General features: G+C 39.2%; 7 protein-coding genes across 10 annotated transcripts in view; all 7 read right to left on the bottom strand.

Annotated features, from left to right (window-relative positions):
- LOC104762662 (TBC domain-containing protein C1952.17c-like) overlaps window positions 1-2628 on the bottom strand; it is a 3877-nt gene extending 1249 nt beyond the window's left edge. Inside the window, exons 1-8 of the mRNA XM_010486003.2 lie at window positions 2136-2628; window positions 1925-2017; window positions 1685-1789; window positions 1399-1551; window positions 1154-1252; window positions 942-1070; window positions 436-615; window positions 179-295 (exon numbers count right to left, since the gene is read on the bottom strand). Of these exons, the coding sequence (XP_010484305.1) occupies window positions 179-295; window positions 436-615; window positions 942-1070; window positions 1154-1252; window positions 1399-1551; window positions 1685-1789; window positions 1925-2017; window positions 2136-2447 (1188 nt within the window). The 5' untranslated portion in view covers window positions 2448-2628. The remainder of the gene's footprint in view (window positions 1-178; window positions 296-435; window positions 616-941; window positions 1071-1153; window positions 1253-1398; window positions 1552-1684; window positions 1790-1924; window positions 2018-2135) is intronic.
- On the bottom strand, window positions 2827-3500 carry LOC104778563. Its single transcript, XM_010503017.1, has 2 exons — window positions 2993-3500; window positions 2827-2874 (listed from the first exon to the last, which is right to left on the bottom strand). Exons 1-2 carry the CDS (start codon window positions 3302-3304, stop codon window positions 2827-2829), a joined length of 360 nt encoding a protein of 119 aa, XP_010501319.1. The 5' UTR covers window positions 3305-3500.
- LOC104762677 (pentatricopeptide repeat-containing protein At1g04840) lies at window positions 3782-6271 on the bottom strand. Its single transcript, XM_010486015.2, has 2 exons — window positions 4960-6271; window positions 3782-4861 (listed from the first exon to the last, which is right to left on the bottom strand). The coding sequence occupies exons 1-2, from the start codon at window positions 6143-6145 to the stop codon at window positions 4029-4031; spliced, it is 2019 nt and encodes a 672-aa protein (XP_010484317.1). The 5' UTR covers window positions 6146-6271; the 3' UTR covers window positions 3782-4028.
- On the bottom strand, window positions 6386-10061 carry LOC104762687 (chromatin assembly factor 1 subunit A-B). Its single transcript, XM_010486025.2, has 12 exons — window positions 9813-10061; window positions 9109-9253; window positions 8931-9026; window positions 8504-8580; window positions 8253-8332; window positions 7941-8001; window positions 7592-7659; window positions 7434-7515; window positions 7250-7339; window positions 7092-7169; window positions 6823-6942; window positions 6386-6670 (listed from the first exon to the last, which is right to left on the bottom strand). Exons 1-12 carry the CDS (start codon window positions 9978-9980, stop codon window positions 6494-6496), a joined length of 1242 nt encoding a protein of 413 aa, XP_010484327.1. The 5' UTR covers window positions 9981-10061; the 3' UTR covers window positions 6386-6493.
- LOC104762694 (ubiquitin carboxyl-terminal hydrolase 2-like) lies at window positions 10411-15091 on the bottom strand. 3 transcript variants are annotated; one of them, XM_019243284.1, is made up of 4 exons: window positions 14764-15091; window positions 12445-14265; window positions 10979-11811; window positions 10411-10888 (listed from the first exon to the last, which is right to left on the bottom strand). In XM_019243284.1, the coding sequence occupies exons 2-4, from the start codon at window positions 14257-14259 to the stop codon at window positions 10654-10656; spliced, it is 2883 nt and encodes a 960-aa protein (XP_019098829.1). In that variant the 5' UTR covers window positions 14260-14265; window positions 14764-15091; the 3' UTR covers window positions 10411-10653. The 3 variants fall into 3 exon arrangements, with proteins under 3 accessions (XP_019098829.1, XP_010484338.1, XP_019098828.1); XM_010486036.2 differs by having other exon boundaries at window positions 10979-11793; window positions 12427-14265; XM_019243283.1 differs by having other exon boundaries at window positions 10979-11260; window positions 11894-14265.
- LOC104762697 (protein arginine N-methyltransferase PRMT10-like) lies at window positions 15266-17685 on the bottom strand. Its single transcript, XM_010486039.2, has 7 exons — window positions 17470-17685; window positions 17092-17284; window positions 16679-16784; window positions 16204-16393; window positions 15902-16087; window positions 15711-15794; window positions 15266-15608 (listed from the first exon to the last, which is right to left on the bottom strand). Exons 1-7 carry the CDS (start codon window positions 17683-17685, stop codon window positions 15432-15434), a joined length of 1152 nt encoding a protein of 383 aa, XP_010484341.1. The 3' UTR covers window positions 15266-15431.
- LOC104762705 (high mobility group B protein 15) lies at window positions 17997-21367 on the bottom strand. 2 transcript variants are annotated; one of them, XM_010486050.1, is made up of 7 exons: window positions 21203-21367; window positions 20133-20286; window positions 19677-19755; window positions 19395-19551; window positions 19178-19300; window positions 18664-19079; window positions 17997-18566 (listed from the first exon to the last, which is right to left on the bottom strand). In XM_010486050.1, the coding sequence occupies exons 1-7, from the start codon at window positions 21213-21215 to the stop codon at window positions 18144-18146; spliced, it is 1365 nt and encodes a 454-aa protein (XP_010484352.1). In that variant the 5' UTR covers window positions 21216-21367; the 3' UTR covers window positions 17997-18143. The 2 variants fall into 2 exon arrangements, with proteins under 2 accessions (XP_010484352.1, XP_010484358.1); XM_010486056.2 differs by lacking the exon at window positions 21203-21367 and adding an exon at window positions 21073-21104.

The raw sequence follows: 21602 nt of genomic DNA on the forward strand, positions 1-21602 counted from the left end.
GATGTGAAATCCCCAGCGATTAGCCTCCTCCTCACCAAAACCAACATCGCACAACATATCCCCAGTAAGCTCTCCTGCAACAATAAGATCAACGGAGTTCTATCATTCCCGCAAACATTGAGGAATGAGTGAGTCTTCTGTATCTATTTATTTGATTTCAAGTATAAGTCAATCTTACCAGAGGGCCTTCGGGGTCGCTTAAGAGTGCATCCCATATGTGAAGACAATCGAAGAAACTAAACTCTTGTGTCAGGAGGAGAGTGATCCACCTAAATGCATAGAACTGTGGGTTTACCTGTCATCCATAGAGTCTATACAATGTCAATCTCAGAGGCTCCAATCTAATGTTATTATGATCTAGATGAGAGAACATTAATACTAAACAAGCTAAGGGGATCATTGGAATTTATCTTCCGCACAGAATCGATGTCTTACTTTCGTGGTGATCTCTAGATGACGCCAAAGTTCCTCATCATGCTTCTTAACAAGTTGCGAGAGGCTTGTTATTGCAGATCGAATTCCTACCACGCTATTGTCGAGTTGTTGACAGTAGAAGTCTCGAAATCCACTCAACAGTTCAACAAAGCAGAAGAATGCATCTGCTTCAGCATGGGACTGCACATTTTATACAGAGTTAATATAAACTCGACTGAAGCTCATGACACAAGAGCACAACCAAGATTTGCAGAATAAAGATTATACACGCACCAATCTTCTAAGAAAAGTAGGCAAAGAGGTCAAATTCATACTAAAAGAAAACATTTTTATTTCTAACTCATACCATATATGTTAGTAAAAAGATCTTGATATTGATTTACTTAAGAACTCAAATCTTGAAAATATCGAGGGTCTACACTGGCACGGTTGCTTTGTGAAATTGTATACCCTATCATGTGACAGCAGTTTAAAGGGTATCGAAGAAACAAAAAGAGTCTACTTACTGAACTATCTTCATCAGGGTCGTTACGAAATACATAAAAGATAGGTGCTAAAATTTCGTTCATCCCTTGAACATATCTGATGCCTTGATTTAACTTCGCAAATACAAGCAATATATTCTTCATAGATTCCTAGACATGTAAATGGAAACGTCACTGAGCTTGAGTAATCAACAATAGGTGAAAATTTGCTAATGAGAACACAAAACGGTTACCTGATTAGAACGCGCAAATGATGATTCACCGGAGAAGAAAGGTATGTCTGGATGTGTACGTTTGACATCCCTGTCTATTTGTTCTATGGTTTCCGTATCCTACATTAATAAAAGAGTTTGCGTTCGAACTGATGGAAAAATTGAATACCATAACTTTTAGTCCTGTCCTTAAGTAACGCAACAGAGGTCTTTCTAAAAGATTTTTAACAAGAAAAAACCTGCCCAGGTTGCAAGCTATATAGTACCTGAAAGTATGTATTCCAAATGCTCGCCTTCCCTAGGCTTAGAGGATGGTCCTCGTCAGTTATTCTGGATCGCGCAAGCATGCATCGGCTTTCACTCTTCAGATCATAATTGTCAAACCCCTTTGACCTCACCATTCTCCATGTGATTTCTGACTAACTACCACAGAATCAGTTAGTGGTACCAAAAAACACATTTCAAGAAAAAGATAGTACCAAATACTTGAAATCAACTTAGAGAGACATAGCATGCAAAGCTGACTCGTAAGAAAAGAGAAGGATCACTTACAGGACTCGTAAGAAGCTCATCCTTATAGTGCTTGTATTGGGATCTCTTTTGTTTCAACTCAGTTGACCAGAGTGAACGTTCAGGTGGCAAGTAACCAAGCAGAAGCTGCAAAGAGAATCACATTTCAATAGCTGCATAAGGTTTTCGATCATATCAGACTCTCAGTCTCAGTTCTTCTATTCTATCACTATGCATTGTCGCATTAACACAAACCAAAATCATGATGCTTGTAACGCCTACCTTCCAGACAGTAGAACGGACCCCAGGAGAATCCGGCAAACTTTGTAAAGCTAGACTCCTCAATTCCTTCATATTGATCACCTTCTTTGATAACTGTAACAAAACCAACCAAGTAGAAGAAAAAGCTGAGCAATTAGACCACAACACGCTGGTGGGAAGAATCTGAAACTTTGCTTTTGATAAAACCAAAAAAAAGGAAGGTTGCATTGACCTCTGCTGAGAGATGAGCCTGGCGGGAAAAGTCCTCGGAGGAAGAACCACCGGCGTTTCTATTTTCGCCACTACCGCTAGGAATACTGCTACCGTTCCTCGGTCTAGGCGACGGCGATGGAACCGAAGAAGCGGCGGAAGAAGGCGGAGGAGCAGAGTTAAGCCTGGGAGCAACGGAAATTGATTGTGCCTCTTCCTTCATTTTAGTGACGGGAGAATGGCGGTGGAGACCGTCGTCGTAAGAAGACGGCGGAGGAGGAGGAGTAGACCACATGGTGCTATTCAACCATTCCGGTACCTTTTTCCTCACCATCTCTAGGGTTTGATGGATCGATCAATCGATTTTGGAAGTGCGAGATTCAATTCACGAGGTTTCGTGAATAAGATTTAATGAGAGAAAGAGAGAAAGGTTCTTCTGTTCTGCGAGTCGGTGATTTCTAATGGAAGTTCGTGTAATTTTTCTTCTCTTCACAGAGAGAGGAATCGGAGAAACTAATCTCAAATATAACCTCCAATTGTTGATCCTTTACAAACTTATCCCTTTTCTTTTTATTGATTCTAATTTACCCTCTAAAATCCACAGTATAATAATCAGTAAACTATACTACAAATAAATGGATCATATAGTATTTTCTTATCGTTGATGCAAAGAGTTAAAAGGTAATTGTTGTGTTCAACAAAAATAATCTAATCTAAGATGGTAAGAGCATAAATAAAGCANTGATCACCTTCTTTGATAACTGTAACAAAACCAACCAAGTAGAAGAAAAAGCTGAGCAATTAGACCACAACACGCTGGTGGGAAGAATCTGAAACTTTGCTTTTGATAAAACCAAAAAAAAGGAAGGTTGCATTGACCTCTGCTGAGAGATGAGCCTGGCGGGAAAAGTCCTCGGAGGAAGAACCACCGGCGTTTCTATTTTCGCCACTACCGCTAGGAATACTGCTACCGTTCCTCGGTCTAGGCGACGGCGATGGAACCGAAGAAGCGGCGGAAGAAGGCGGAGGAGCAGAGTTAAGCCTGGGAGCAACGGAAATTGATTGTGCCTCTTCCTTCATTTTAGTGACGGGAGAATGGCGGTGGAGACCGTCGTCGTAAGAAGACGGCGGAGGAGGAGGAGTAGACCACATGGTGCTATTCAACCATTCCGGTACCTTTTTCCTCACCATCTCTAGGGTTTGATGGATCGATCAATCGATTTTGGAAGTGCGAGATTCAATTCACGAGGTTTCGTGAATAAGATTTAATGAGAGAAAGAGAGAAAGGTTCTTCTGTTCTGCGAGTCGGTGATTTCTAATGGAAGTTCGTGTAATTTTTCTTCTCTTCACAGAGAGAGGAATCGGAGAAACTAATCTCAAATATAACCTCCAATTGTTGATCCTTTACAAACTTATCCCTTTTCTTTTTATTGATTCTAATTTACCCTCTAAAATCCACAGTATAATAATCAGTAAACTATACTACAAATAAATGGATCATATAGTATTTTCTTATCGTTGATGCAAAGAGTTAAAAGGTAATTGTTGTGTTCAACAAAAATAATCTAATCTAAGATGGTAAGAGCATAAATAAAGCAACAATAACTATGATTTTATGGTGTATTACCATATATATATATATATATAAAGTGATATGCAAACACAAGATTAATCATGTAAAGTGATGGACCCGATTAGCCTTGGCGACTGGTATTTGTTCTCATGTGATATAGCTCTGCTTCACGTACATTTGCCATGTGTTTCGTTGCCTTCAATAATACACTTGACAACTACATATACTAAACATCTACTTAGTCATCATTCTAAACTTTTAAAAATCTTTGCTTACCAAACTTATTATATTGTTATAAGCATATATAACTGGAATTTTCAAACTAAGACTGATCAAACTATATCACCAATAATCACCACATGAACAACTTCCATCTTTGAAATGATGAAACTGTTTTGCATCTCTCAGTAAAATACCTCTTTGGCTGATCTTACTAATATATTTCATTAATGGATGACAATCTCCGCAGATTCTAAGGTTCTTAAAGATCCTTATCGTGGTTCCAGGAGCAGTTCTTAGAAGCCCAAGTGTAAGAGCCAGTTTCTCACTATGGACTCCCGTAACATTTTCTTTCTCTTCTTCTTCAATGTCATGAATCGACCAGTCAGCTCCTGGAATGTATCCTCTCTCAGTCGCCAGCGATATGATCTCCTCCAGCTTCAAACGTATCTCTTGTGTTTGCATATGACTATAATCACCAGCTGCAAATTTGTTCAGCTGACAGTCCAATTCGATGTAACTCCATCCCAGGGATCTCTCTTTGACTGTCTTCTGAAACGGATATCTTCTTTTCTCAATATCTTCATATTTCCCTTCAGCCGCATGTGTTTTGTCTAAGAAAATGTAACTACCACGAAGCTCTGGATCAAGTTCCACAAGATTTTGTGACACAATTTCAGTCCTTCTATTACTCTTGTACGCCTTGCAAGCACGATAGAGTGCAGCCCATGTTGTAAGATCAGGATTTATCGGCATATTATCTACAAGCTCATGTGCTTCTTTCAACCTCCCTGCTCTACCAAACAGATCAACAACTAACACATAATGTTTCAGTGTGGGTTCAATCGCGTAGTCAAGCCTCATGCTATCGAAGAAATTAAGTCCCAGGTCTACTTCGCCTGAGTTCAAGCATGCAGTTAGAACCGCAATAAACAGAACCTCGTCTGGCTTCTCTCCTGCATGCACACCGCAAAATAAAGAAACTAAACTCGATGTAATAAAGAGCATTGAATTGAGAATAAGCTAAATTCTTAAACTGGACAAAATCTTTTACCGGAATACAACATTTGTCTGAAACATTGGATAGCCTGATGAAAGCGCCCATGAACCGCCCAACCTTGTATCATAGCAGTCCAGGAAAGAATATCCTTGTGATTCATATCACTGAACACAGTAGCCGCACAGTCAACTTCCCCACATTTTGCATACATGTCTATGAGAGCTGTCCCTATAGCTCTATCCAATCTAATCCCATTATCCAAAATATAACCATGAATTTTTATTCCTGATCCAAGAGCACCAGATTTTGAACATGCAGAGAGCACAGCAGCAAGTGCGTACACATCAGGCTTCAAGCCCTTCTCCAGCATCTCAAAAAAGGTTGAAATCGCAGTTTCATAGTCGCCATTTTGGGAAAACCCATTGATTAAAGTCGTCCAAGAAACCTCATTCTTCTCTGGCATCAGTTCAAAAAGCTGCTTAGCTCTGTTCAACTGGCCGCTATCAACATAACCCTTGATCAAAGTACTCCAAGATCCTGAGTTTCTCTCTGGCATGGATGTAAAAAGTGTAGTAGCCATTCGCATATCCTTGGCGCGACAGTAGCCATTAATCAAAACATTCGATAGCAGAATACTCTCCTTTTTAATACTGTCAGGACTTTCATCGAACACTTGGAAGGCATAATTTAATTGTCCGGTTTTGGCGTACATGTCAACCAAAGATACCCTGACGAAGGAATCACAGTCAACGGAGTTCTTCAAAGTCGAGGCATGAAGAGTCCTACCCAACCATCTGAACCCTAATTTGGAATTAGACTTGAGTACAAACGGAAAAGTTAGCCGATCAGGTCTCACACCAAGCCTCAACATGAGGATGAAATGACGAACTGAACACTCGGAACGAGCATTCTCCGTCAAACCACGGATCAAAACATTGAAAACAAAGAGATTCTTATCTTCAAAGTTTCTGAAAATCGAGAGGCTATAATCCGGGGTCTTGAGAAGCGCAGAGCAAGAAACCAGCTGAGCAGCGACGCGACTACTGAGGACGCCGCGACGGAGGATCTGGGCGTGAACACGGCGAAGGCCAACAGTATCTTTGCAGGCGTGAATCAGAGATATGAAGTGAGACTCGCCCGGTGAAGCTCGACCATCGGCTGGAATATATATTTTGGCGAGAGAAGATCTCGGTTTAAATAAAACATAAAGCGATTTCATCCTGTACTGTTGGCTACTCATCCTAACCAGATTAAACTGTCTTACTCTATATTTATCGAAATCTAATCTGTTCAAACCGGTTAAGTTACGAACCGCTTCAGACGAAAGGGAGAATGGACCGAGTGTCACACACTTCACGTTAATCGCAAAAGCTCTTTTAAACGGTAATTGATCCCCGTCGTTTACTTTCTGTTCATATAATGCATACTGAGCTTTTTTTGTTCTGGTCTCCAAAATCCAATTTTTTCACTTATTAAGACAAAACAAAAAGAATGTTACTTGCTGGTATTATTATTCATAGCGATATCCCAATTTTTTTGTTCTTTTAAAAAGTTTTCATAATTTGACACAAGAAGACATTGCATCGATTTAAAGAACTCCAAAGAAAGGGTTGTTGATGGCGGAATTGAGCTCTGTTCCAGCTGAGTTGATAATGGCTGAATCGATCTTGTCTCTAGGTAAGAACAAGAACTCTCCTCCTTCAATTTTCTCAAACCCACATAGCTCCATGAACTCTATGCCTCCTCTCATTGAACCAACCCTGTCCTGTTTTACATTTTCATCCCAGTAACCATAATTAGTAAGAAACAGGAGTCAGGGACTATCATCATCATCATCATTGTGTGGATCCTCCAAATCTAATTTGTTTACTAATAGAGTAAAACTTAATGCGCATCTTTCTGGCAGATTATTCTTACCTGAAATGTTTGGTTTGTGAGTCTAATTTTACGGAATTTCTCCTCATCTGGATTCTTAGCAACATTTCCCATGTAAGTCAGCAGAGTCTGGAACGCTCTCTTCACTTTAGCATCCTCCTCCTGAGCCAACAAGTAATTACTGTTATTGTCAAAGTATACTCAATCCTCCAACAATTTCACCCAAATTTCCCTGAACCTTTTTCTTTTTTGATTACCAAAAGATAACTGGCTGCTGCAATGTGAGTTGTTATATGTTGAATGTATTTTACCTTGTGGGTTTGCTTAAGGGACCTTAAGCATTCTCGCATTTGTTCAGTCTTTGTGGCGGGTCTAATAGGCAATGAAGACTGCAAAATCATGTCTTTATAAGAAAAGCAGATAACAGGAGATATAAAATGCAACTTGCTTTTGAGAATATTTTGTGTACCTTCTTCTCCTCCACAACTGGCACTGAAGGTTTTGCCGTTGCAGTTGCAGGATCTTCCGGAGGCAATCCGAGTTTCCGCCTTCTCTCAGCCTGTTAGAATGTAAACATCAGCCTTCAGGGTTTTTGTTGGGAAATAAAAAAAATGTAATGCAAAAGGTATGTAAATCTACTGCAGTAAACATACCCTGTCTTCTTCAAGTTTTTGGCGAATCTTTTCCCTAGCACGTTTTTCTTCTTCTTTCTCAGCTTTGCGCAAAAACATTATACTGAAACACACAACCAACAATTTGTCACTTAATAAACAAAACAGGCCTCCCATGATAACCAGGAAAAGAAACATACCGCTTTCTTTCGTTTTCTTCTTCCATCCGCTTTGCTTCTAAGAGTTCCTTGCCAATTCTTATTCGCTCCTGAACCAAATACTAACATTAATAGTTGATAACAGAAAAGCTAAAATAAGAATATAACGTATCCTACAAGCACATCCTTATTATCGTACCAAGAGTACCATGCATTAAATACTTGCACAGCAATTACAGCCAGTGGAGCTTTATGCATGCCAATTTGCAGGCAATGAACTCAGGAGTAAAGAGCAAAACTTAGTTTTAACAGAAGAGAATAAACGTGGTTGCATTATCATAAGATTAAGTAACTGTAGATAACAAATTTTATGAAAGGATAAGACAAAAACCTTCTCTCTCTCACGTTCCATCCGTTTTTCTTCCTCTTCTTTCTTCTTCCGCGCACGTTCCCTAAGATGTGGAACAGCAAAGAATGAGGGATACATAATACGACTTCTAAAATCATCACCTTCCAGGATTAACATAGAACTTTGACAGTTAACTAATATAAATCGAACTGTATACATTTGTCATGCTATCAATTGAAAAACGACTAGAAAATTCAAGGCTATGCAATGATATAAGTGTAATGTCATTGGTGCCAGGTGCATGCTAGAAAAGAAACGAACATGGACAGGAAAAAAACAGAATACTCATAGAACCTTAATTCTTGTGCTTTTAGCTTCACTTCTTCTGGCGTAAGAGCAGGTTTAGCAGGCCCAACATTAGAGTTGGCAGGTACCTAGGCGTACAATCAACGACACAGGCATTACAGTAACTGAAGGAATGAAGTAATTTTAATAGCATATACGAGCATAATACAACATGACATAAGATTGTGTCACAACAGTTCAGAACAGACATTTTGTTTAAAAGAAACTATTGACAAGACATTCACTGACAAGACATTCACCTTTGGCATTTCATCTACGTCAGGATCATTCTCATGCTCCACCACCCAATTAACTGCAGCCTCGAGACTGGCATTGCCTGAAGGAATGAATTTCAAATTATGTTACAGAAAATGAAACGGAGAAGATTACGCAAGATTCAGCTGAATACCATAATTAATGGTAGAAATTGACATCAGAAAAAAAAGATTAAGATAGAGGAAAATAGAACATAGAACCTCAAATTTCTACTTATAGATTTATCAAGCTTCAAAGAGATATAGATGACAGTTTACATATTAATCTAGAGTTCAAACATAAGAGCGGGGTTCGGGAGCTCAATTGCACAAGAATAAGCTAAAACTCAATCAATAAGCCAAAGTGCCAAACCCTACTGTGATCCGTGGCCATAAATTCAAAGTAGAAGAACATGAAACACGAGATTTTTACCAGAGTAGTGGAGGGCTCGGGTAGCTCGAGCTTTAGGGAAGCCCATCGCTTCAAGCTCCTCGAGAATGTTTTTGTCAACGTCTGGAACAATCATCTCTGCAGAAGGATCATAAGAAATAATGTTGGAAGTCACATTCAGAAACTCATGCAACACATACACATTAACATGACACTGTACCTTCAGCAGCCTCTCCACTACCACTAGAATTATCGTCAATCTCCATAGAAACCTTAGGAGCTTCCAAGCTGATGGGTTTTACCGTCTCCAGTGTCTTATCTACAAACTCAGTATGCCCTGTTCTTTTCGTGTGCAAATCGCTTTCCTTCACATTGTATAAAGAATGAGACAAACAATCAGAAATTATCAAAATACTAGAGCATGAAACTACGACCAAATTGCAAGAAACCAAAACTCCACAAGGAATCAAACTAAGGAACTCTGGTAAAGCACCAAAGCACATGATACAGCCAGAGGAGAAAGACAATACAGAAGCTAAAAACCCAAAAGAACTGAGATCTGATAACAATGGTGGGAGAAGAAACCAATAATTGGCATAAAAATTTCAACTTTACACTCTAATTGAAACCAAATCAGCGGGAACACACATGAAAAGACTCAATTTCATTCAAGACTCAAGTCAAAACACATCAACTCGAAACCAAAGAGCAGTAAAGGTTGTAAAAGACGAATCAAATAGAGATCGCAGAGTCAAAATCAATTAAAGAGTGAATAAACATCGAAAATTACATGTACGAAACTCGAAATCCCGATAAAAGAAAAACCCAGGGAGATCTGTTTGTAACTTCTAACTATACCAACAACAACTCAAATTCATCAAGAACAAAAAGAAACGGGGAGATAAAAAAATCGAAGATCCGTACAGTTTTAGAGCGACAAGGCTTGCTGCAAGTAGTACAAACGAGATTGAGCACGGCCTCAGTGGACTCGGCGAAATTGGAGTGAGAGGTGATCTCAGCGTGCTCCTGAGCCTCCTCCACGGACTTCAGCAGCGCACCACAATCGCCACACTTGAGTGATACTCCTGCCATGGCTACCACACGATCTCTCTGGAACTGGTGTGATTTCACAGAGACTCTATAGGCTTCCCCTTTAATTAATTAGGGGAAGTCCGTTCGTTGCTTGGGGAGAGAGGAAGACGTAGGGACCCGGTTCAATCGTTTCTAGTACCGGTTCAAATCGTTTTCGCTTCTGAAATCGAAATATAATTTATTCAACCGGTTAAGCTTCGGTACACAAGTAACGGTTTGGTAATTGGAACACTTCCGTTAAGATCATAATCACAGCAGTTAACATCACAATCACATCAAGAAGCAGCAAAAGCTTGAGCCAATTGTAGCAAATAGCAATACCCTGTTCAGAGAAGCAGCACCAAGAGAATCACACAAGTTTGTCAACCCCATTATTAGGCTACGATTACAATAGAACCAGCTCTTTAGTTTTTTTTTGTATATGGAGAAATAGAATGTAACTCAGTTGAGAGGCTTACATATTTTCAGACATGTTTGTGATGGTACATATAAGTATAATGAAACTTTCATGAATCCGAACCAACATTAATAAGAAGAAGAAGAAGAAAAAAAAAACAAAATTAATGGTATTTGATCTAATGTGATCGTCAAAAACTTTCCCAGCAAAAGCTGAGAGAAGAAGAAGATCAAAAAACTGGTTTTCTTCTTTCAGTATAATGGAAACAAAATAATCTCAGTCTTGTGGGAAGATCCGTTCGTAGAACAAGATATAAGCTTCAGAATGCAGAACCTTTTCCCATGAAACCTGTCTAACATGTGCATCGCTTACGTTATACCACACTGTGGAAGAGGACTCAGTCTCTTTAACTCGCTGACCTCCTCTTACATACGCCACATAATGACCTCCTCTCATCGTTCCTGAATGCTCCACCAATCCAGCCAGTCTGTAAACGGGTTCTTCCCTACATCTGAAAGAAACAAAAAGAACAAAGAATCTGGTTTAACATGAAATCAAAAACAGATCAAAATGTGGTGTCGCAAGAGATCATAGATGATACCTTGAGTCCATATACTGGCGAAGATCAATGACCTCTTTGAAAGCAACATGACCATTTAGCTTACTTAGCCTACCACGCAAATCTTGGCTAAATCGTTTTAGATGGATGGTTAATACAGGTGGGGCTTTGTTTATAAGTACTCTTTTAGTTGCATCTCTCTTTACTGTGATCAGTTTCTCAGAATCTTCTTCTTCATCTTGAGCTCCTTTGGAATCACTTTCATTAGCTGAGTGAGAACTCGTAGCTTTTATTCCATTAGTGCTATGATCCTTGGCACTACAAGTATCACTTGGATCTTTCATAACAGCCACAACATCGTTTTCTCCAGAAACCCCATTTCCAATTTCATTTTCATTTTCTTTCAGCCATCCGTTGCTGGTGTCACTTGATCTTGATTCATCGTTTTTGGATATTTGCTTTTCTCTCAACCGTTGGAGTTTAAGGTTCTTTGAACAGTTCTCGCAGTGCCAAGCATTGTCATCCGACAAAATCTCAGGCTTTGTGAAATGAGCCAAACACCTCTCAACAGACACCGGTGAATCCGAGTCATCGATTTCTTCAGGATCAGACTCGCTGCTGAACACCATAAAACCAACTCCTGAAGAAGCTTCAGCCTTGGAAGGAGGTCCAAAAACAGGTCCTTCGGTCATCTCGGGCTCATCAAATAAACCACCAAAATCAACAAAATCACTGTTTTGTGGTTCATGATCACTAGTAACAAACGAAGATGAAGCCTCACATTCACTTTCCACAACCGTCTTATCATCACAGGATATTTCTTTGTATGGCATGTACAAAATCTGTGAATCTGCAACCATCAAAGGAAGCTCTTCCTCATCCCAAGGATTCACCGTNTTAGCTGAGTGAGAACTCGTAGCTTTTATTCCATTAGTGCTATGATCCTTGGCACTACAAGTATCACTTGGATCTTTCATAACAGCCACAACATCGTTTTCTCCAGAAACCCCATTTCCAATTTCATTTTCATTTTCTTTCAGCCATCCGTTGCTGGTGTCACTTGATCTTGATTCATCGTTTTTGGATATTTGCTTTTCTCTCAACCGTTGGAGTTTAAGGTTCTTTGAACAGTTCTCGCAGTGCCAAGCATTGTCATCCGACAAAATCTCAGGCTTTGTGAAATGAGCCAAACACCTCTCAACAGACACCGGTGAATCCGAGTCATCGATTTCTTCAGGATCAGACTCGCTGCTGAACACCATAAAACCAACTCCTGAAGAAGCTTCAGCCTTGGAAGGAGGTCCAAAAACAGGTCCTTCGGTCATCTCGGGCTCATCAAATAAACCACCAAAATCAACAAAATCACTGTTTTGTGGTTCATGATCACTAGTAACAAACGAAGATGAAGCCTCACATTCACTTTCCACAACCGTCTTATCATCACAGGATATTTCTTTGTATGGCATGTACAAAATCTGTGAATCTGCAACCATCAAAGGAAGCTCTTCCTCATCCCAAGGATTCACCGTGGAAGAACTTTCCCCTATACCAGGATCACCACCGATGCAACTAGCTTGATTGATTTCAGCAGAAATACCACTTGTAGCTGTGCATTCATCAGACTGCGTAGCTTGTACATCTTTTTCATCCAAAATGGCTTCCGCCTTTGCAACTTCTTCATTATCTAGCATCTGCCTCTCTGCGTTACCTTCCAAAGTCTGATCACTTGATGAAACTGAGGTATTGGCCGGAATATCTGGACCTGGTACAATTTGATTAGCCTCAGTTGTTGAGACATTCTCAATACCATCTTTTTGCATATCCATATTCGTCTCATCTCCAGAAGTTTCTGGTCCAATAATATCCAACCAGAAGCTATCGAAACCAGTTTCAATTTGTGTTGCACTTTCTAAGGCTTGTTTACTGTCAAGGGTTATAACTGAAGAAGTCTCTAAAGCAGGACCACTTTCAAGGGGTGCAAAGGTAGAACTGGATGTATCCGAATCAGCTAGGACAACCAAATCTTTTCCAGGAGAATTCAGTTCCGAAAGAGTTTTACTTGGGGGAACTTTTGAAACCTTACTGACCTTTGACACATTCTTGGGGACTCTTTTTGGTGGAAGCTTAGCTTTTTTTGCTCGAGAAACAGTTTGCGGCTTTTTCGGAGGAGTTTTCTTGAACGGTACGGGTAAGGAGAGATCCAAAAATGGCTCATAAACTTTTGAGGAATGCCCGCACTCCATACAAGAAACAATGCTTGAAGTTTCTCCCCCAAAGACAGAATCTATGAGAGTAGATTTTTGATCGTTATCAGAATCACCACGCTTCTTTCTCAAGGCTGACTCTTCGGTGCCCAACGAATCTAGTAAACAGCGTAGCAACTCGTGGCTATCATGCTGGTCATATCCCCTAAACTGGGGTGCCTTAGAACAAAAAGACCCAAAAAAGGCTCTAGGATTGATCGCACTCTTCAAGCCTGCCTCAGGTTTCGTTTCAGCGAATAATTTCTTCAGGGAAGATGCAAGAGGCCCACCGACCACAGATCCATCCTCCTTCAAGAAGTGATCGCGTAATTGATCCAAAGAAAGAAGATTCTGCATTATCGAATTAAAGAAACATGTGTTCCCAAGGTTAACTAAACCTCGCACAACATAACCATCTCTTGCTTCTATACCACTGGTCACAGCAACTTCTAACTTGATATCACTAGTGATGCTGCCACTTCCTGAGCACTGGTCTTCGATATCAGATGAAGCTAAATTGCTTAAAGATCTTCCTTTAATTAATTTAACAACCTCTGACAGCACGTCTTTCTTCTCACCATTCTCTTCTTTTTCAACAGGGAGAAGCGAATGGCATGGGAAACACCATCTTAACTGGGGATTTTCCCACTGAAGCACCAAACGGTGGCGCGTCAATCTGATATGCCTCACAACATGACTCTGAGGTCCAGTTGGTAAACCAACACCCCCACACACATAACAGCCACATTCCAAACAAAGCCAAATAGCTTTTTTGTCAGAAGAAGAAAATTCTTTTTTCCCCTTATTTCCCTTTGCTTTAGTTCCTCTCTTACCATAGACCCCTTCCTTGCATTGGTCACACTTAATCTGCCGGGAAGACTTGATCTTATCAATCACTTTATCTAAATTGAGACCCTTGTCGAAATGCACACAAGCTTGGGTCTCCTTAACTGCTTTAACATCAACCTCAGCTATTTCCCCGGCTTGACTAGGCTGCTCTTCAGAGACCTCCTTGGAAAATGTGGTGGTTTGAATCTCCTTTGTTGGAGCTCGGGCCTTCTTCTTCGCTTTCTTGCCCATCAGTTACTGAAATGAAATACAAAGCCAGGAAAAGGAGAGTGAGTGATTAAATTTGTTACTTAATTTACAGAAACCAAAAACAAGTGTAGTAAAATACAAATGGAGCAATGAAGTGCAGAACAATAGATAAAACATTGGAAACATCACCAATACACAGATAAAGACAACACAGGAAAGAAACTAATCCAATTTCATCAAGGGCACATATGGGATAACTGGGAAAAAGGTAGCATCAGATTCAAAATCAGAACCTGCCCATTTCAACTTGAATGATTTTGAAGATAAACCACTCATAAAATTAAGAATTTTCACGAACTAAGAATTAGCCATCAAAATTTACAGAACTCTAAGAAGTAGTACCCACAAAGAAAAGTATACAACTTTGAAACGACTAGTAATCAAAGATCCAGAATCCAAAGTCCATAGGCATGGAAAATCTCATATCTTATTACTACTACTCAAAACAATCGTATCAAATCAAAAAGCAGAATTTAGAGAATTTACCAACAAAAGCCCAGAAGAAGAAGAAGAAGAAGAAGAACCCAATAAGTGTTACTGCTTATTAGGAGAATATTCACATGAGAAGAATCGACACTCGAAAAATTGGGATCTAATCAAATTGGTTGATACGGGAGGGGGGAGAGAGATAGAGATGTTATCAGTGGGCTGCCGCCGTCAAAAAGGAGGAGACAGAGAGTCGACGAACCAGAGAAAGTTATGTGAAAAAATAGAATCGCTCCGAAAGAGAGGCGAAGACAAAGGGGCAAGTCTACTGACTTGAGAGGTTCTCAAATCGTCACCTTTTGCTTCATTCCTCCCGTAAATACAAAAGATATTTACTCACTTTTTTTTGTTTTGTTAAGACACACTAACCACAAATATGTTCCAAAAGAAGAAAATTAAATACTTTTAAAAATATTAATTTAAGGATACAAATTTTTAGGATGTTTAGTGAAATAACCATATGATATGACCCAAATATAACATTATATCAAATCAAAACCAATATATAAAAATAAAAATAAAAACTATTGAAAATTGTTACAACAAAATCTCTTTTACAAGGGAAAAACGTTTTAGAAGCAATAAAACATTACAGTTTTTGGGTTCATGCTATGATGGGATACAAGAACCAGCAAAGCCCCAAGGAAAGCTTCTTGTATTTAAAAAAATCACTCTATGAAGTAAGTCTTCTTGAAAGATTCTTTGGGTTTGCCAGTTGACTCTTTTATTTCACAATTAAGCTCAACCTCCATTAGTCTGTGGTTTTCCTTTGACCGGCTCATTACCAAACCAAGATTCAGGTTATCACCTTCCTCAACATTTATAGGATTCGACATAATGAATACCTGCCAGTATCAGATCATCATAACACAGACATATTAGCGTCTGACAACAAAATCCAAAGCCTTAAATAATCATCACAGGGACAGGGATTGGCAAGTACGTACCTGTTGACCCCAGTGCGTGCAGTGCTGCTCACTTGGAGCTGTGGTCAACTCGATTTCTTGCTGTGCAGGGTCTTCTTTTCTCCCCTGGTTACCAAAAACAAACAAGTAACGAGTAAGTATATAAACAGTTTCTTCAAAACACACAATATATGATGCAACAACACCATAATCTGTAGTCTGCCCAAACTAACCAAGAACTGAACATCGAACCATCCACCAAAACCACATAGCCTTGTGTGCTCCACATTGATGACTGACGATACACTTGATCTGACTTCCTCAATTTCACTGACAGAGGCAGTCAAACAATCCATCTCTTTGACAATTGTAGGGGTGCCTATGATTTGTTGTGGATTCAAGTCATTCCACATTGCCGTCTGTGTACACAAAAGACAAATTTTATGAGTTTCCATGAAATAACAGAGCAAAAGGGTTTGTAAGTAACTTATCCAAAGAGAAATCTAATTTATACAAATAAGAGCTTTGAAATCACCTGTATGTAATACTTTTCTTGCTCTTCAGCAAAAGGTTTCGTTAGAACTTCCATATCGACCCCATAGTAACTTTTGATCTCATCAGAAAAGTTATGCCAGTCCGCCATTGCCCCATCAAAATCATTCCTCTTCCGATCTGCCATATTGGATTTGATGGGTGCAAGCCACATGCGAGCATGACTAGGGTACCTATTGGATTTCAAGCATACTATTTGTTATGCTTAGACACACAAAGTACCAACAATCAACCAAATCTTTTACAAAATTGTTTTCAATATTAGCAATATGTGCCACATGACCTCACAACTTATGCACGAAATTTCATTAGAAGTTCTATAACTGGCATTGGAGGAAAAGGTTATGCCATTAAGATGTTAAACAATACAACCACACAACATCAAGCTCACAAGTGCCATAGGCTCATAAGTGACAAAAGAAAAAGAATAGAAATAAAATAACAGAAAACCCACTTACATGACACCAGTCGGCTTTAACCATCGGTCACGAGCACTAATCACAGAATCAAACATGGACTCCCGCAGAAGGAAGTATCCCATCCACTCCGAGATAATCACATCAACTGCTCATTAAATTGAATATGTAAATATTAGCGGAATGTAAAGTAGAGTACAAATTCTCAGGAGAAACATGTTAGTGTCTCAGACCCTCAAGCCTATAGTCAATAATTTGTCAATCCATAGTTTCTAATAACCAATACTGATATAATGTCATTATTCTTAGGCTTCTGAATATCAAACAACAGTAGGTTCATTTAACAACGGACTCTATTATCTCCTTACTCTTTACTTGAAAATAAGCATGATACACTTAAATCTTTTTTTTTTCTTTTGCAGTGAAAGAGAAAAGATGTTAAAACAGAATAATACCCTTCTCTGGCAATGAAATATCCTCGACTGAGCCTTCAATGACTTCAACAATATGGTCAAGGTTATTGGCTTTGACAAGGGCACGAGCATGATCAGCCATTTTAGTAGCTTCAACTGCATAAACCTTCCTAGCACCAGCTTGAGCTGACCAAATAGCAAGTATTCCACTTCCAGTGCCCACGTCTAAGATAGTCTTCATCACCATTACAAAAGACAAAAAAATTAGCCAAATATTAATACAACAAGATTATAAAAGACCAATGGATTTATAACTTAGCAATAGATATCTTTAAGACCAAAATCATCGAATACAGACATATCAAAAGTGGTCAAGTTTATCTAACACAGCTCAAAAGAAAGATATGAACTTTATTATACCTTGCCCTCAAAGTGATGTTTGTTCTGGAAAACGGCATTGAAGTAAGCATCCATACGGACACGGTCGGAGAGCATATCTTTCTGGTGGTAGAGGAAAGAGTAAGTGCAGAAGTACTGAGCGTAGTCAACTTCTTTGTCAACTGGAGCCGACGGTCCTCCACCGCCGGTTCCGGCCGCTCGTCCGCCCATTGTGCCGCCGTTGTTGGAGCCCCTCATCTTCAGCCTACAGACTTGCAAAGAGATGCTTTCGACTGCGGCAAAAAACAAAACTTTGTTCCCTTTAATTGGAAAAGCGGAAGTGGGGGAGAGCTGCTTGAGTGTTTTTTCAGACGGCGACGGACCAACTTCGGAAAACCTTAGGGTTCCTTTTTATAAAACAAAACCAAATCATATTACTGGGTTTCCTTCATTCGGCCCATTTGCTTTTCAAGCCCAAATTTATCGGCCCCTCCAGATTTTTAATTTACCAATGAATAATAACTCTTTGATGCAAAATAAACTTTTTTAACAAAAAAAAAATCCTTCAAAGCAAAATTCAAAAGACCAGGAAAATGTTTTCTCATAAACCATAGTTTGTGTAGAAAAATCTAAAGAAAAAGAAAAGAAAAAAACCATAGTACTAAGACCAAAAGACATTGTCTTCTGCCACAAGTAAGGTATCTGAATCCCCATCTTCAGTTCTGCTCAGCCGTCACCGGCACGGTAGGCTCATCGGCTTTCTTCATTGGAGATGTTTCCATCACAACATCACCACTTTTCTCGTTAGGTGCAACCACCATATCGGAAGGATTAGGGTCTGGGTTTAGAACTGAGGGATTCATTGATGACTCTTCCAGTTCAGGATCAGTATCTCCGCTCTGATCATAGTCATGTGGCTCGCTTTCACCTGAGAAACCGCTTGAGTCACCTTCTTCATCATCTTCTTCGGCTTCGTCTATTGGAAGATCAGCTTCAGCCAAGTCTACGTTTTGCTCTGGAGGTCTCTGTTGCAGCGGAATAGCGTTGCTTATGGGCTGTTCAGTCTTTTGCTTCTCATTGTAAACTTCCATTTCACTTCGGTATCTCTCTTTGTCCTCCATTGCCTTCCCTTGGTAAATCTAAAAATAAGAGAAAATCAAACAGATCATGAGACAACAAACCTAACAAAGACTTTGATAACAACTCAAAAGATTAGAGTATGTGAAGCTTAAATACCGATTTCTCATCTTCATGCAGCTTGTTCCATAGTTCACCAATCATCCTGCTGATATCCCTATCCTTACCGGGATGAAGCGGTTTCAGCCTCGCGTGCTGCTCCGCGAAAAAGAAGTTATAACCACTTCTGTTGGGTTTTGGATGAGCAGGATCACGTCTTTTAATCTCTGATTTCTTTCTTCTCCTACGGCGTTTTGCTACTCCTCCGGTAACACCCTGAGGATTGGCAGAACTGTTCCAAGTGTTGGGGAGGACACCATGGCTCTGTTGCGGAGTTTGATGAGCACCTGTGTTCTGAGGAATTAGCTGATACAGAACTCCTTTAAGCTGCTCTGATCCTATTGTTACAGTTACAAGGTAACCATTTTCAAATTTTCCATCGATCACTCCAACCACATTTGATCCAGCAACAGGTCCTGAAACAATAACAACACAAAGATTATAAGGGTTTTACTCAGATTTAAGTCACACTATCTCAGTTGGAACATTTCATAGAAAGAGAAAAGGTTGAGACCTCCGAAGAATTCTCCAGGATTGATCTTCGGCTGTGGGGTAAAGTTTAGACCTGGGAGTTCATGTGCAGGTCTAATTGCTCCCAGCATAAGTCCTGGTCTAGCAGATGGGGTCTGCATAGAGTCTAGAGAAGATATGTGTATTACAAAACAGAGAACAAACTGAAAGATATCTGAAGTTCTGGTGAAATAGTAAAAAGGTTTTAATGTGCAACAAACCTGGAGGAACCTGGCCATTAGTTCTGAAGTAATAGATTTGCTCATAATTGCTAAGCAGCGAGAAGTAGTATTTGCGCAGAACATAGGACGCGTTTGTTGCAGTTGGAGGAAAGACAAACGTAGCAGTTACTTCTTTCCATCTCCTTTCATTAAGTATCTGCAGTTCAAAGAAGGAAAAGGATCCAAGAACAAAAGGTCACTATAGATTTCAAACAATAGCAAATCTATGAGACTTAGAAAACAGATAATACACATAGCATGGAATCAATATTATCGACATACCTTATTGATTCCACCACGAGATGTTACCTCAACAAAAAGCTTGTGCAGGTCCAAATCTCTCCCTCCTATGATCGGAACCCTACAATCACAAATGCAATATGTAGAATGGTTATAGCTATAAGCTATATATGAAGCATTGCACAAGAAGCAAAAGGAACATTGCGTGAAACACAAAAGAATAATACGCTACTGTAAATTAGACTAAATACACACATGTACATAAAAGAGACTCATGATATAGACAGAGAATCTCGTGCAATGGTAAGTGGTAGAACATGAAACTTTTATAGTTCAAGGTGAAAACACAAAGCATGAATCATCATCAACCCAAGAGCTTAAACCTCAAAGATGGAGACTTTCTAAACACAAATTTCTATCAGAGCCAGCCAACAGATAACCTCTGAGTTTATAAATCTAATAATGAGTAAGAAATGATATGGGAGAAAAGAAGCTTACATGAATTTAGTACCCAAGAGAGAGTGCAGCCTTTCCAAGGAAGACATGAAAAGCCTAGGGTCTGCAACCACAGCCTCATACGTTGCTTCAGGGGTAACACAAACATTGTTCATTGGCACTGACCCTTGCTTAAGACAAGAGCTTGATGCCATTCCTACCACAACCAAAAAGACAAAAAGAAAAAAGAAAAGGTCAGCACTTTAAGATCATTTACTCTCTTTAACAACCACTAAACCTTCTTCAGCATTTACTATCCGGCTTATTAATGAAACAAAAGGCAGAGACTTTAAGGCTCTGCACATCTGTGTGTTGTAATTAACCGTCTTCCAAATTAAACAGAAACTCAAAGATACACATGACAGGAGTTCAAATTTACGATATTATCCACAAAGATGCATGCGAATGATATTTAAGTCTTGAAATATAAACTAGTAAAGAGATTGCAAAGTCCAAGAAAGGCTAGCTTAGAGAAAAGAAAAGAAAAAGCTGTAAAGCCCTTTCATAAAATCTTCTACTCCTTCTGTTTCTTCTATGCAGAACAAAAACTGAATACGACAGATTGCCATTAAATGTAAAAGGACTTGTGCTACAGAAACAAACCACTCTTTAAGGAATCAAAACAAAGACACATCTCTTTCACCCAATCTCTCTCTCTCTCTCTCTCTCTCTCTCTGACAAGAAAGAAAAAAAGGGAATTTTTTTATGCGCCGGCAACGTATTTTTCCTGAGATTTGTAGGAACAAAAACCAAGAAAACCCTCCGGAACAGGCATATTAACAAATACTACAACATTGCAGGCATCTCTCTACTGATAATTTAATGCCCCAAACCTTCCAAGAAGCCATCAATTGAATGAATATATGACCAAAGAAACTACGAATAGATTTGTTCGATAGATGCAACAGAGGAAAACGAATTTAACATCAAAGATGAAAGAAACCATTTTTGGGGTTTCCCGCGAGGCAGCAAAAAGCCCAGACGACAGAAAAAAAAGAGATATGATAAAATAATACTAATAGAGAGACTCATACAGAAAGATTTAAAAGACAAGAGAGAAAAAAAGTAATCACCTTTGCTAACCATTTTACCCTTGAATATTCATAAAAATGAAAGCTTTGGTTTCTCTTTAATGGTGAAATGAGAGTGCATATAGCGGAAAATATAATGAAAGAGAGAACGCGTACGTTGATTGATGTGTATGTGTAAATGATTTGTGTGTGTAGGTGAAAAATAAGGAACCCAGATGAAAGATATAAATAACAGATGGGGTGGCTATAAAATAGGTCAAATTTTTATATATTTACCAAAGGGTGAGAGAGAATTGAGCTCTATATATGATAAATAATGCACGATATAAGGAAGATTAGATATATTATATCAAAATTTGAAGGGGGAAAACAATTTTCTATTTTAATGCAAAAAATTTAGATCTTGAAGATTGACCACAAAATTATCAAATTTTTGACATTT

The sequence above is a fragment of the Camelina sativa genome, chromosome 3 (assembly GCF_000633955.1).
Source record: "Camelina sativa cultivar DH55 chromosome 3, Cs, whole genome shotgun sequence".
Classification (NCBI taxonomy): Eukaryota; Viridiplantae; Streptophyta; class Magnoliopsida; order Brassicales; family Brassicaceae; genus Camelina; species Camelina sativa.

Excerpts from the sequence above, each read along its gene's own strand:
- LOC104762677 (XM_010486015.2), bottom strand. The coding sequence starts at position 6,145 with ATGAGTAGCCAACAGTACAGGATGAAATCGCTTTATGTTTTATTTAAA. Across the intron at positions 4,862-4,959 it reads CAGACAAATGTTGTATTCCG|GAGAGAAGCCAGACGAGGTT; the intron begins GTAAAAGATTTT and ends GTGTGCATGCAG.
- LOC104762687 (XM_010486025.2), bottom strand. The coding sequence starts at position 9,980 with ATGGCAGGAGTATCACTCAAGTGTGGCGATTGTGGTGCGCTGCTGAAG. Across the intron at positions 8,333-8,503 it reads ACGTAGATGAAATGCCAAAG|GTACCTGCCAACTCTAATGT; the intron begins GTGAATGTCTTG and ends TTGTACGCCTAG. Across the intron at positions 6,943-7,091 it reads CCCTTAAGCAAACCCACAAG|GAGGAGGATGCTAAAGTGAA; the intron begins GTAAAATACATT and ends TTGTTGGCTCAG.
- LOC104762694 (XM_019243284.1), bottom strand. The coding sequence starts at position 14,259 with ATGGGCAAGAAAGCGAAGAAGAAGGCCCGAGCTCCAACAAAGGAGATT. Across the intron at positions 11,812-12,444 it reads CGGTGAATCCTTGGGATGAG|GAAGAGCTTCCTTTGATGGT; the intron begins GAAGAGCTTCCT and ends CCTTGGGATGAG. Across the intron at positions 10,889-10,978 it reads CGCCAGTATATGGACTCAAG|ATGTAGGGAAGAACCCGTTT; the intron begins GTATCATCTATG and ends TGTTTCTTTCAG.
- LOC104762697 (XM_010486039.2), bottom strand. The coding sequence starts at position 17,685 with ATGAGGGGCTCCAACAACGGCGGCACAATGGGCGGACGAGCGGCCGGA. Across the intron at positions 17,285-17,469 it reads AACATCACTTTGAGGGCAAG|ACTATCTTAGACGTGGGCAC; the intron begins GTATAATAAAGT and ends ATGGTGATGAAG. Across the intron at positions 16,394-16,678 it reads TTAAAGCCGACTGGTGTCAT|GTACCCTAGTCATGCTCGCA; the intron begins GTAAGTGGGTTT and ends GAAATCCAATAG.
- LOC104762705 (XM_010486050.1), bottom strand. Across the intron at positions 19,756-20,132 it reads CTCTTGGGTACTAAATTCAT|GGTTCCGATCATAGGAGGGA; the intron begins GTAAGCTTCTTT and ends TTGTGATTGTAG. Across the intron at positions 18,567-18,663 it reads TGCATGAAGATGAGAAATCG|ATTTACCAAGGGAAGGCAAT; the intron begins GTATTTAAGCTT and ends TCTTATTTTTAG.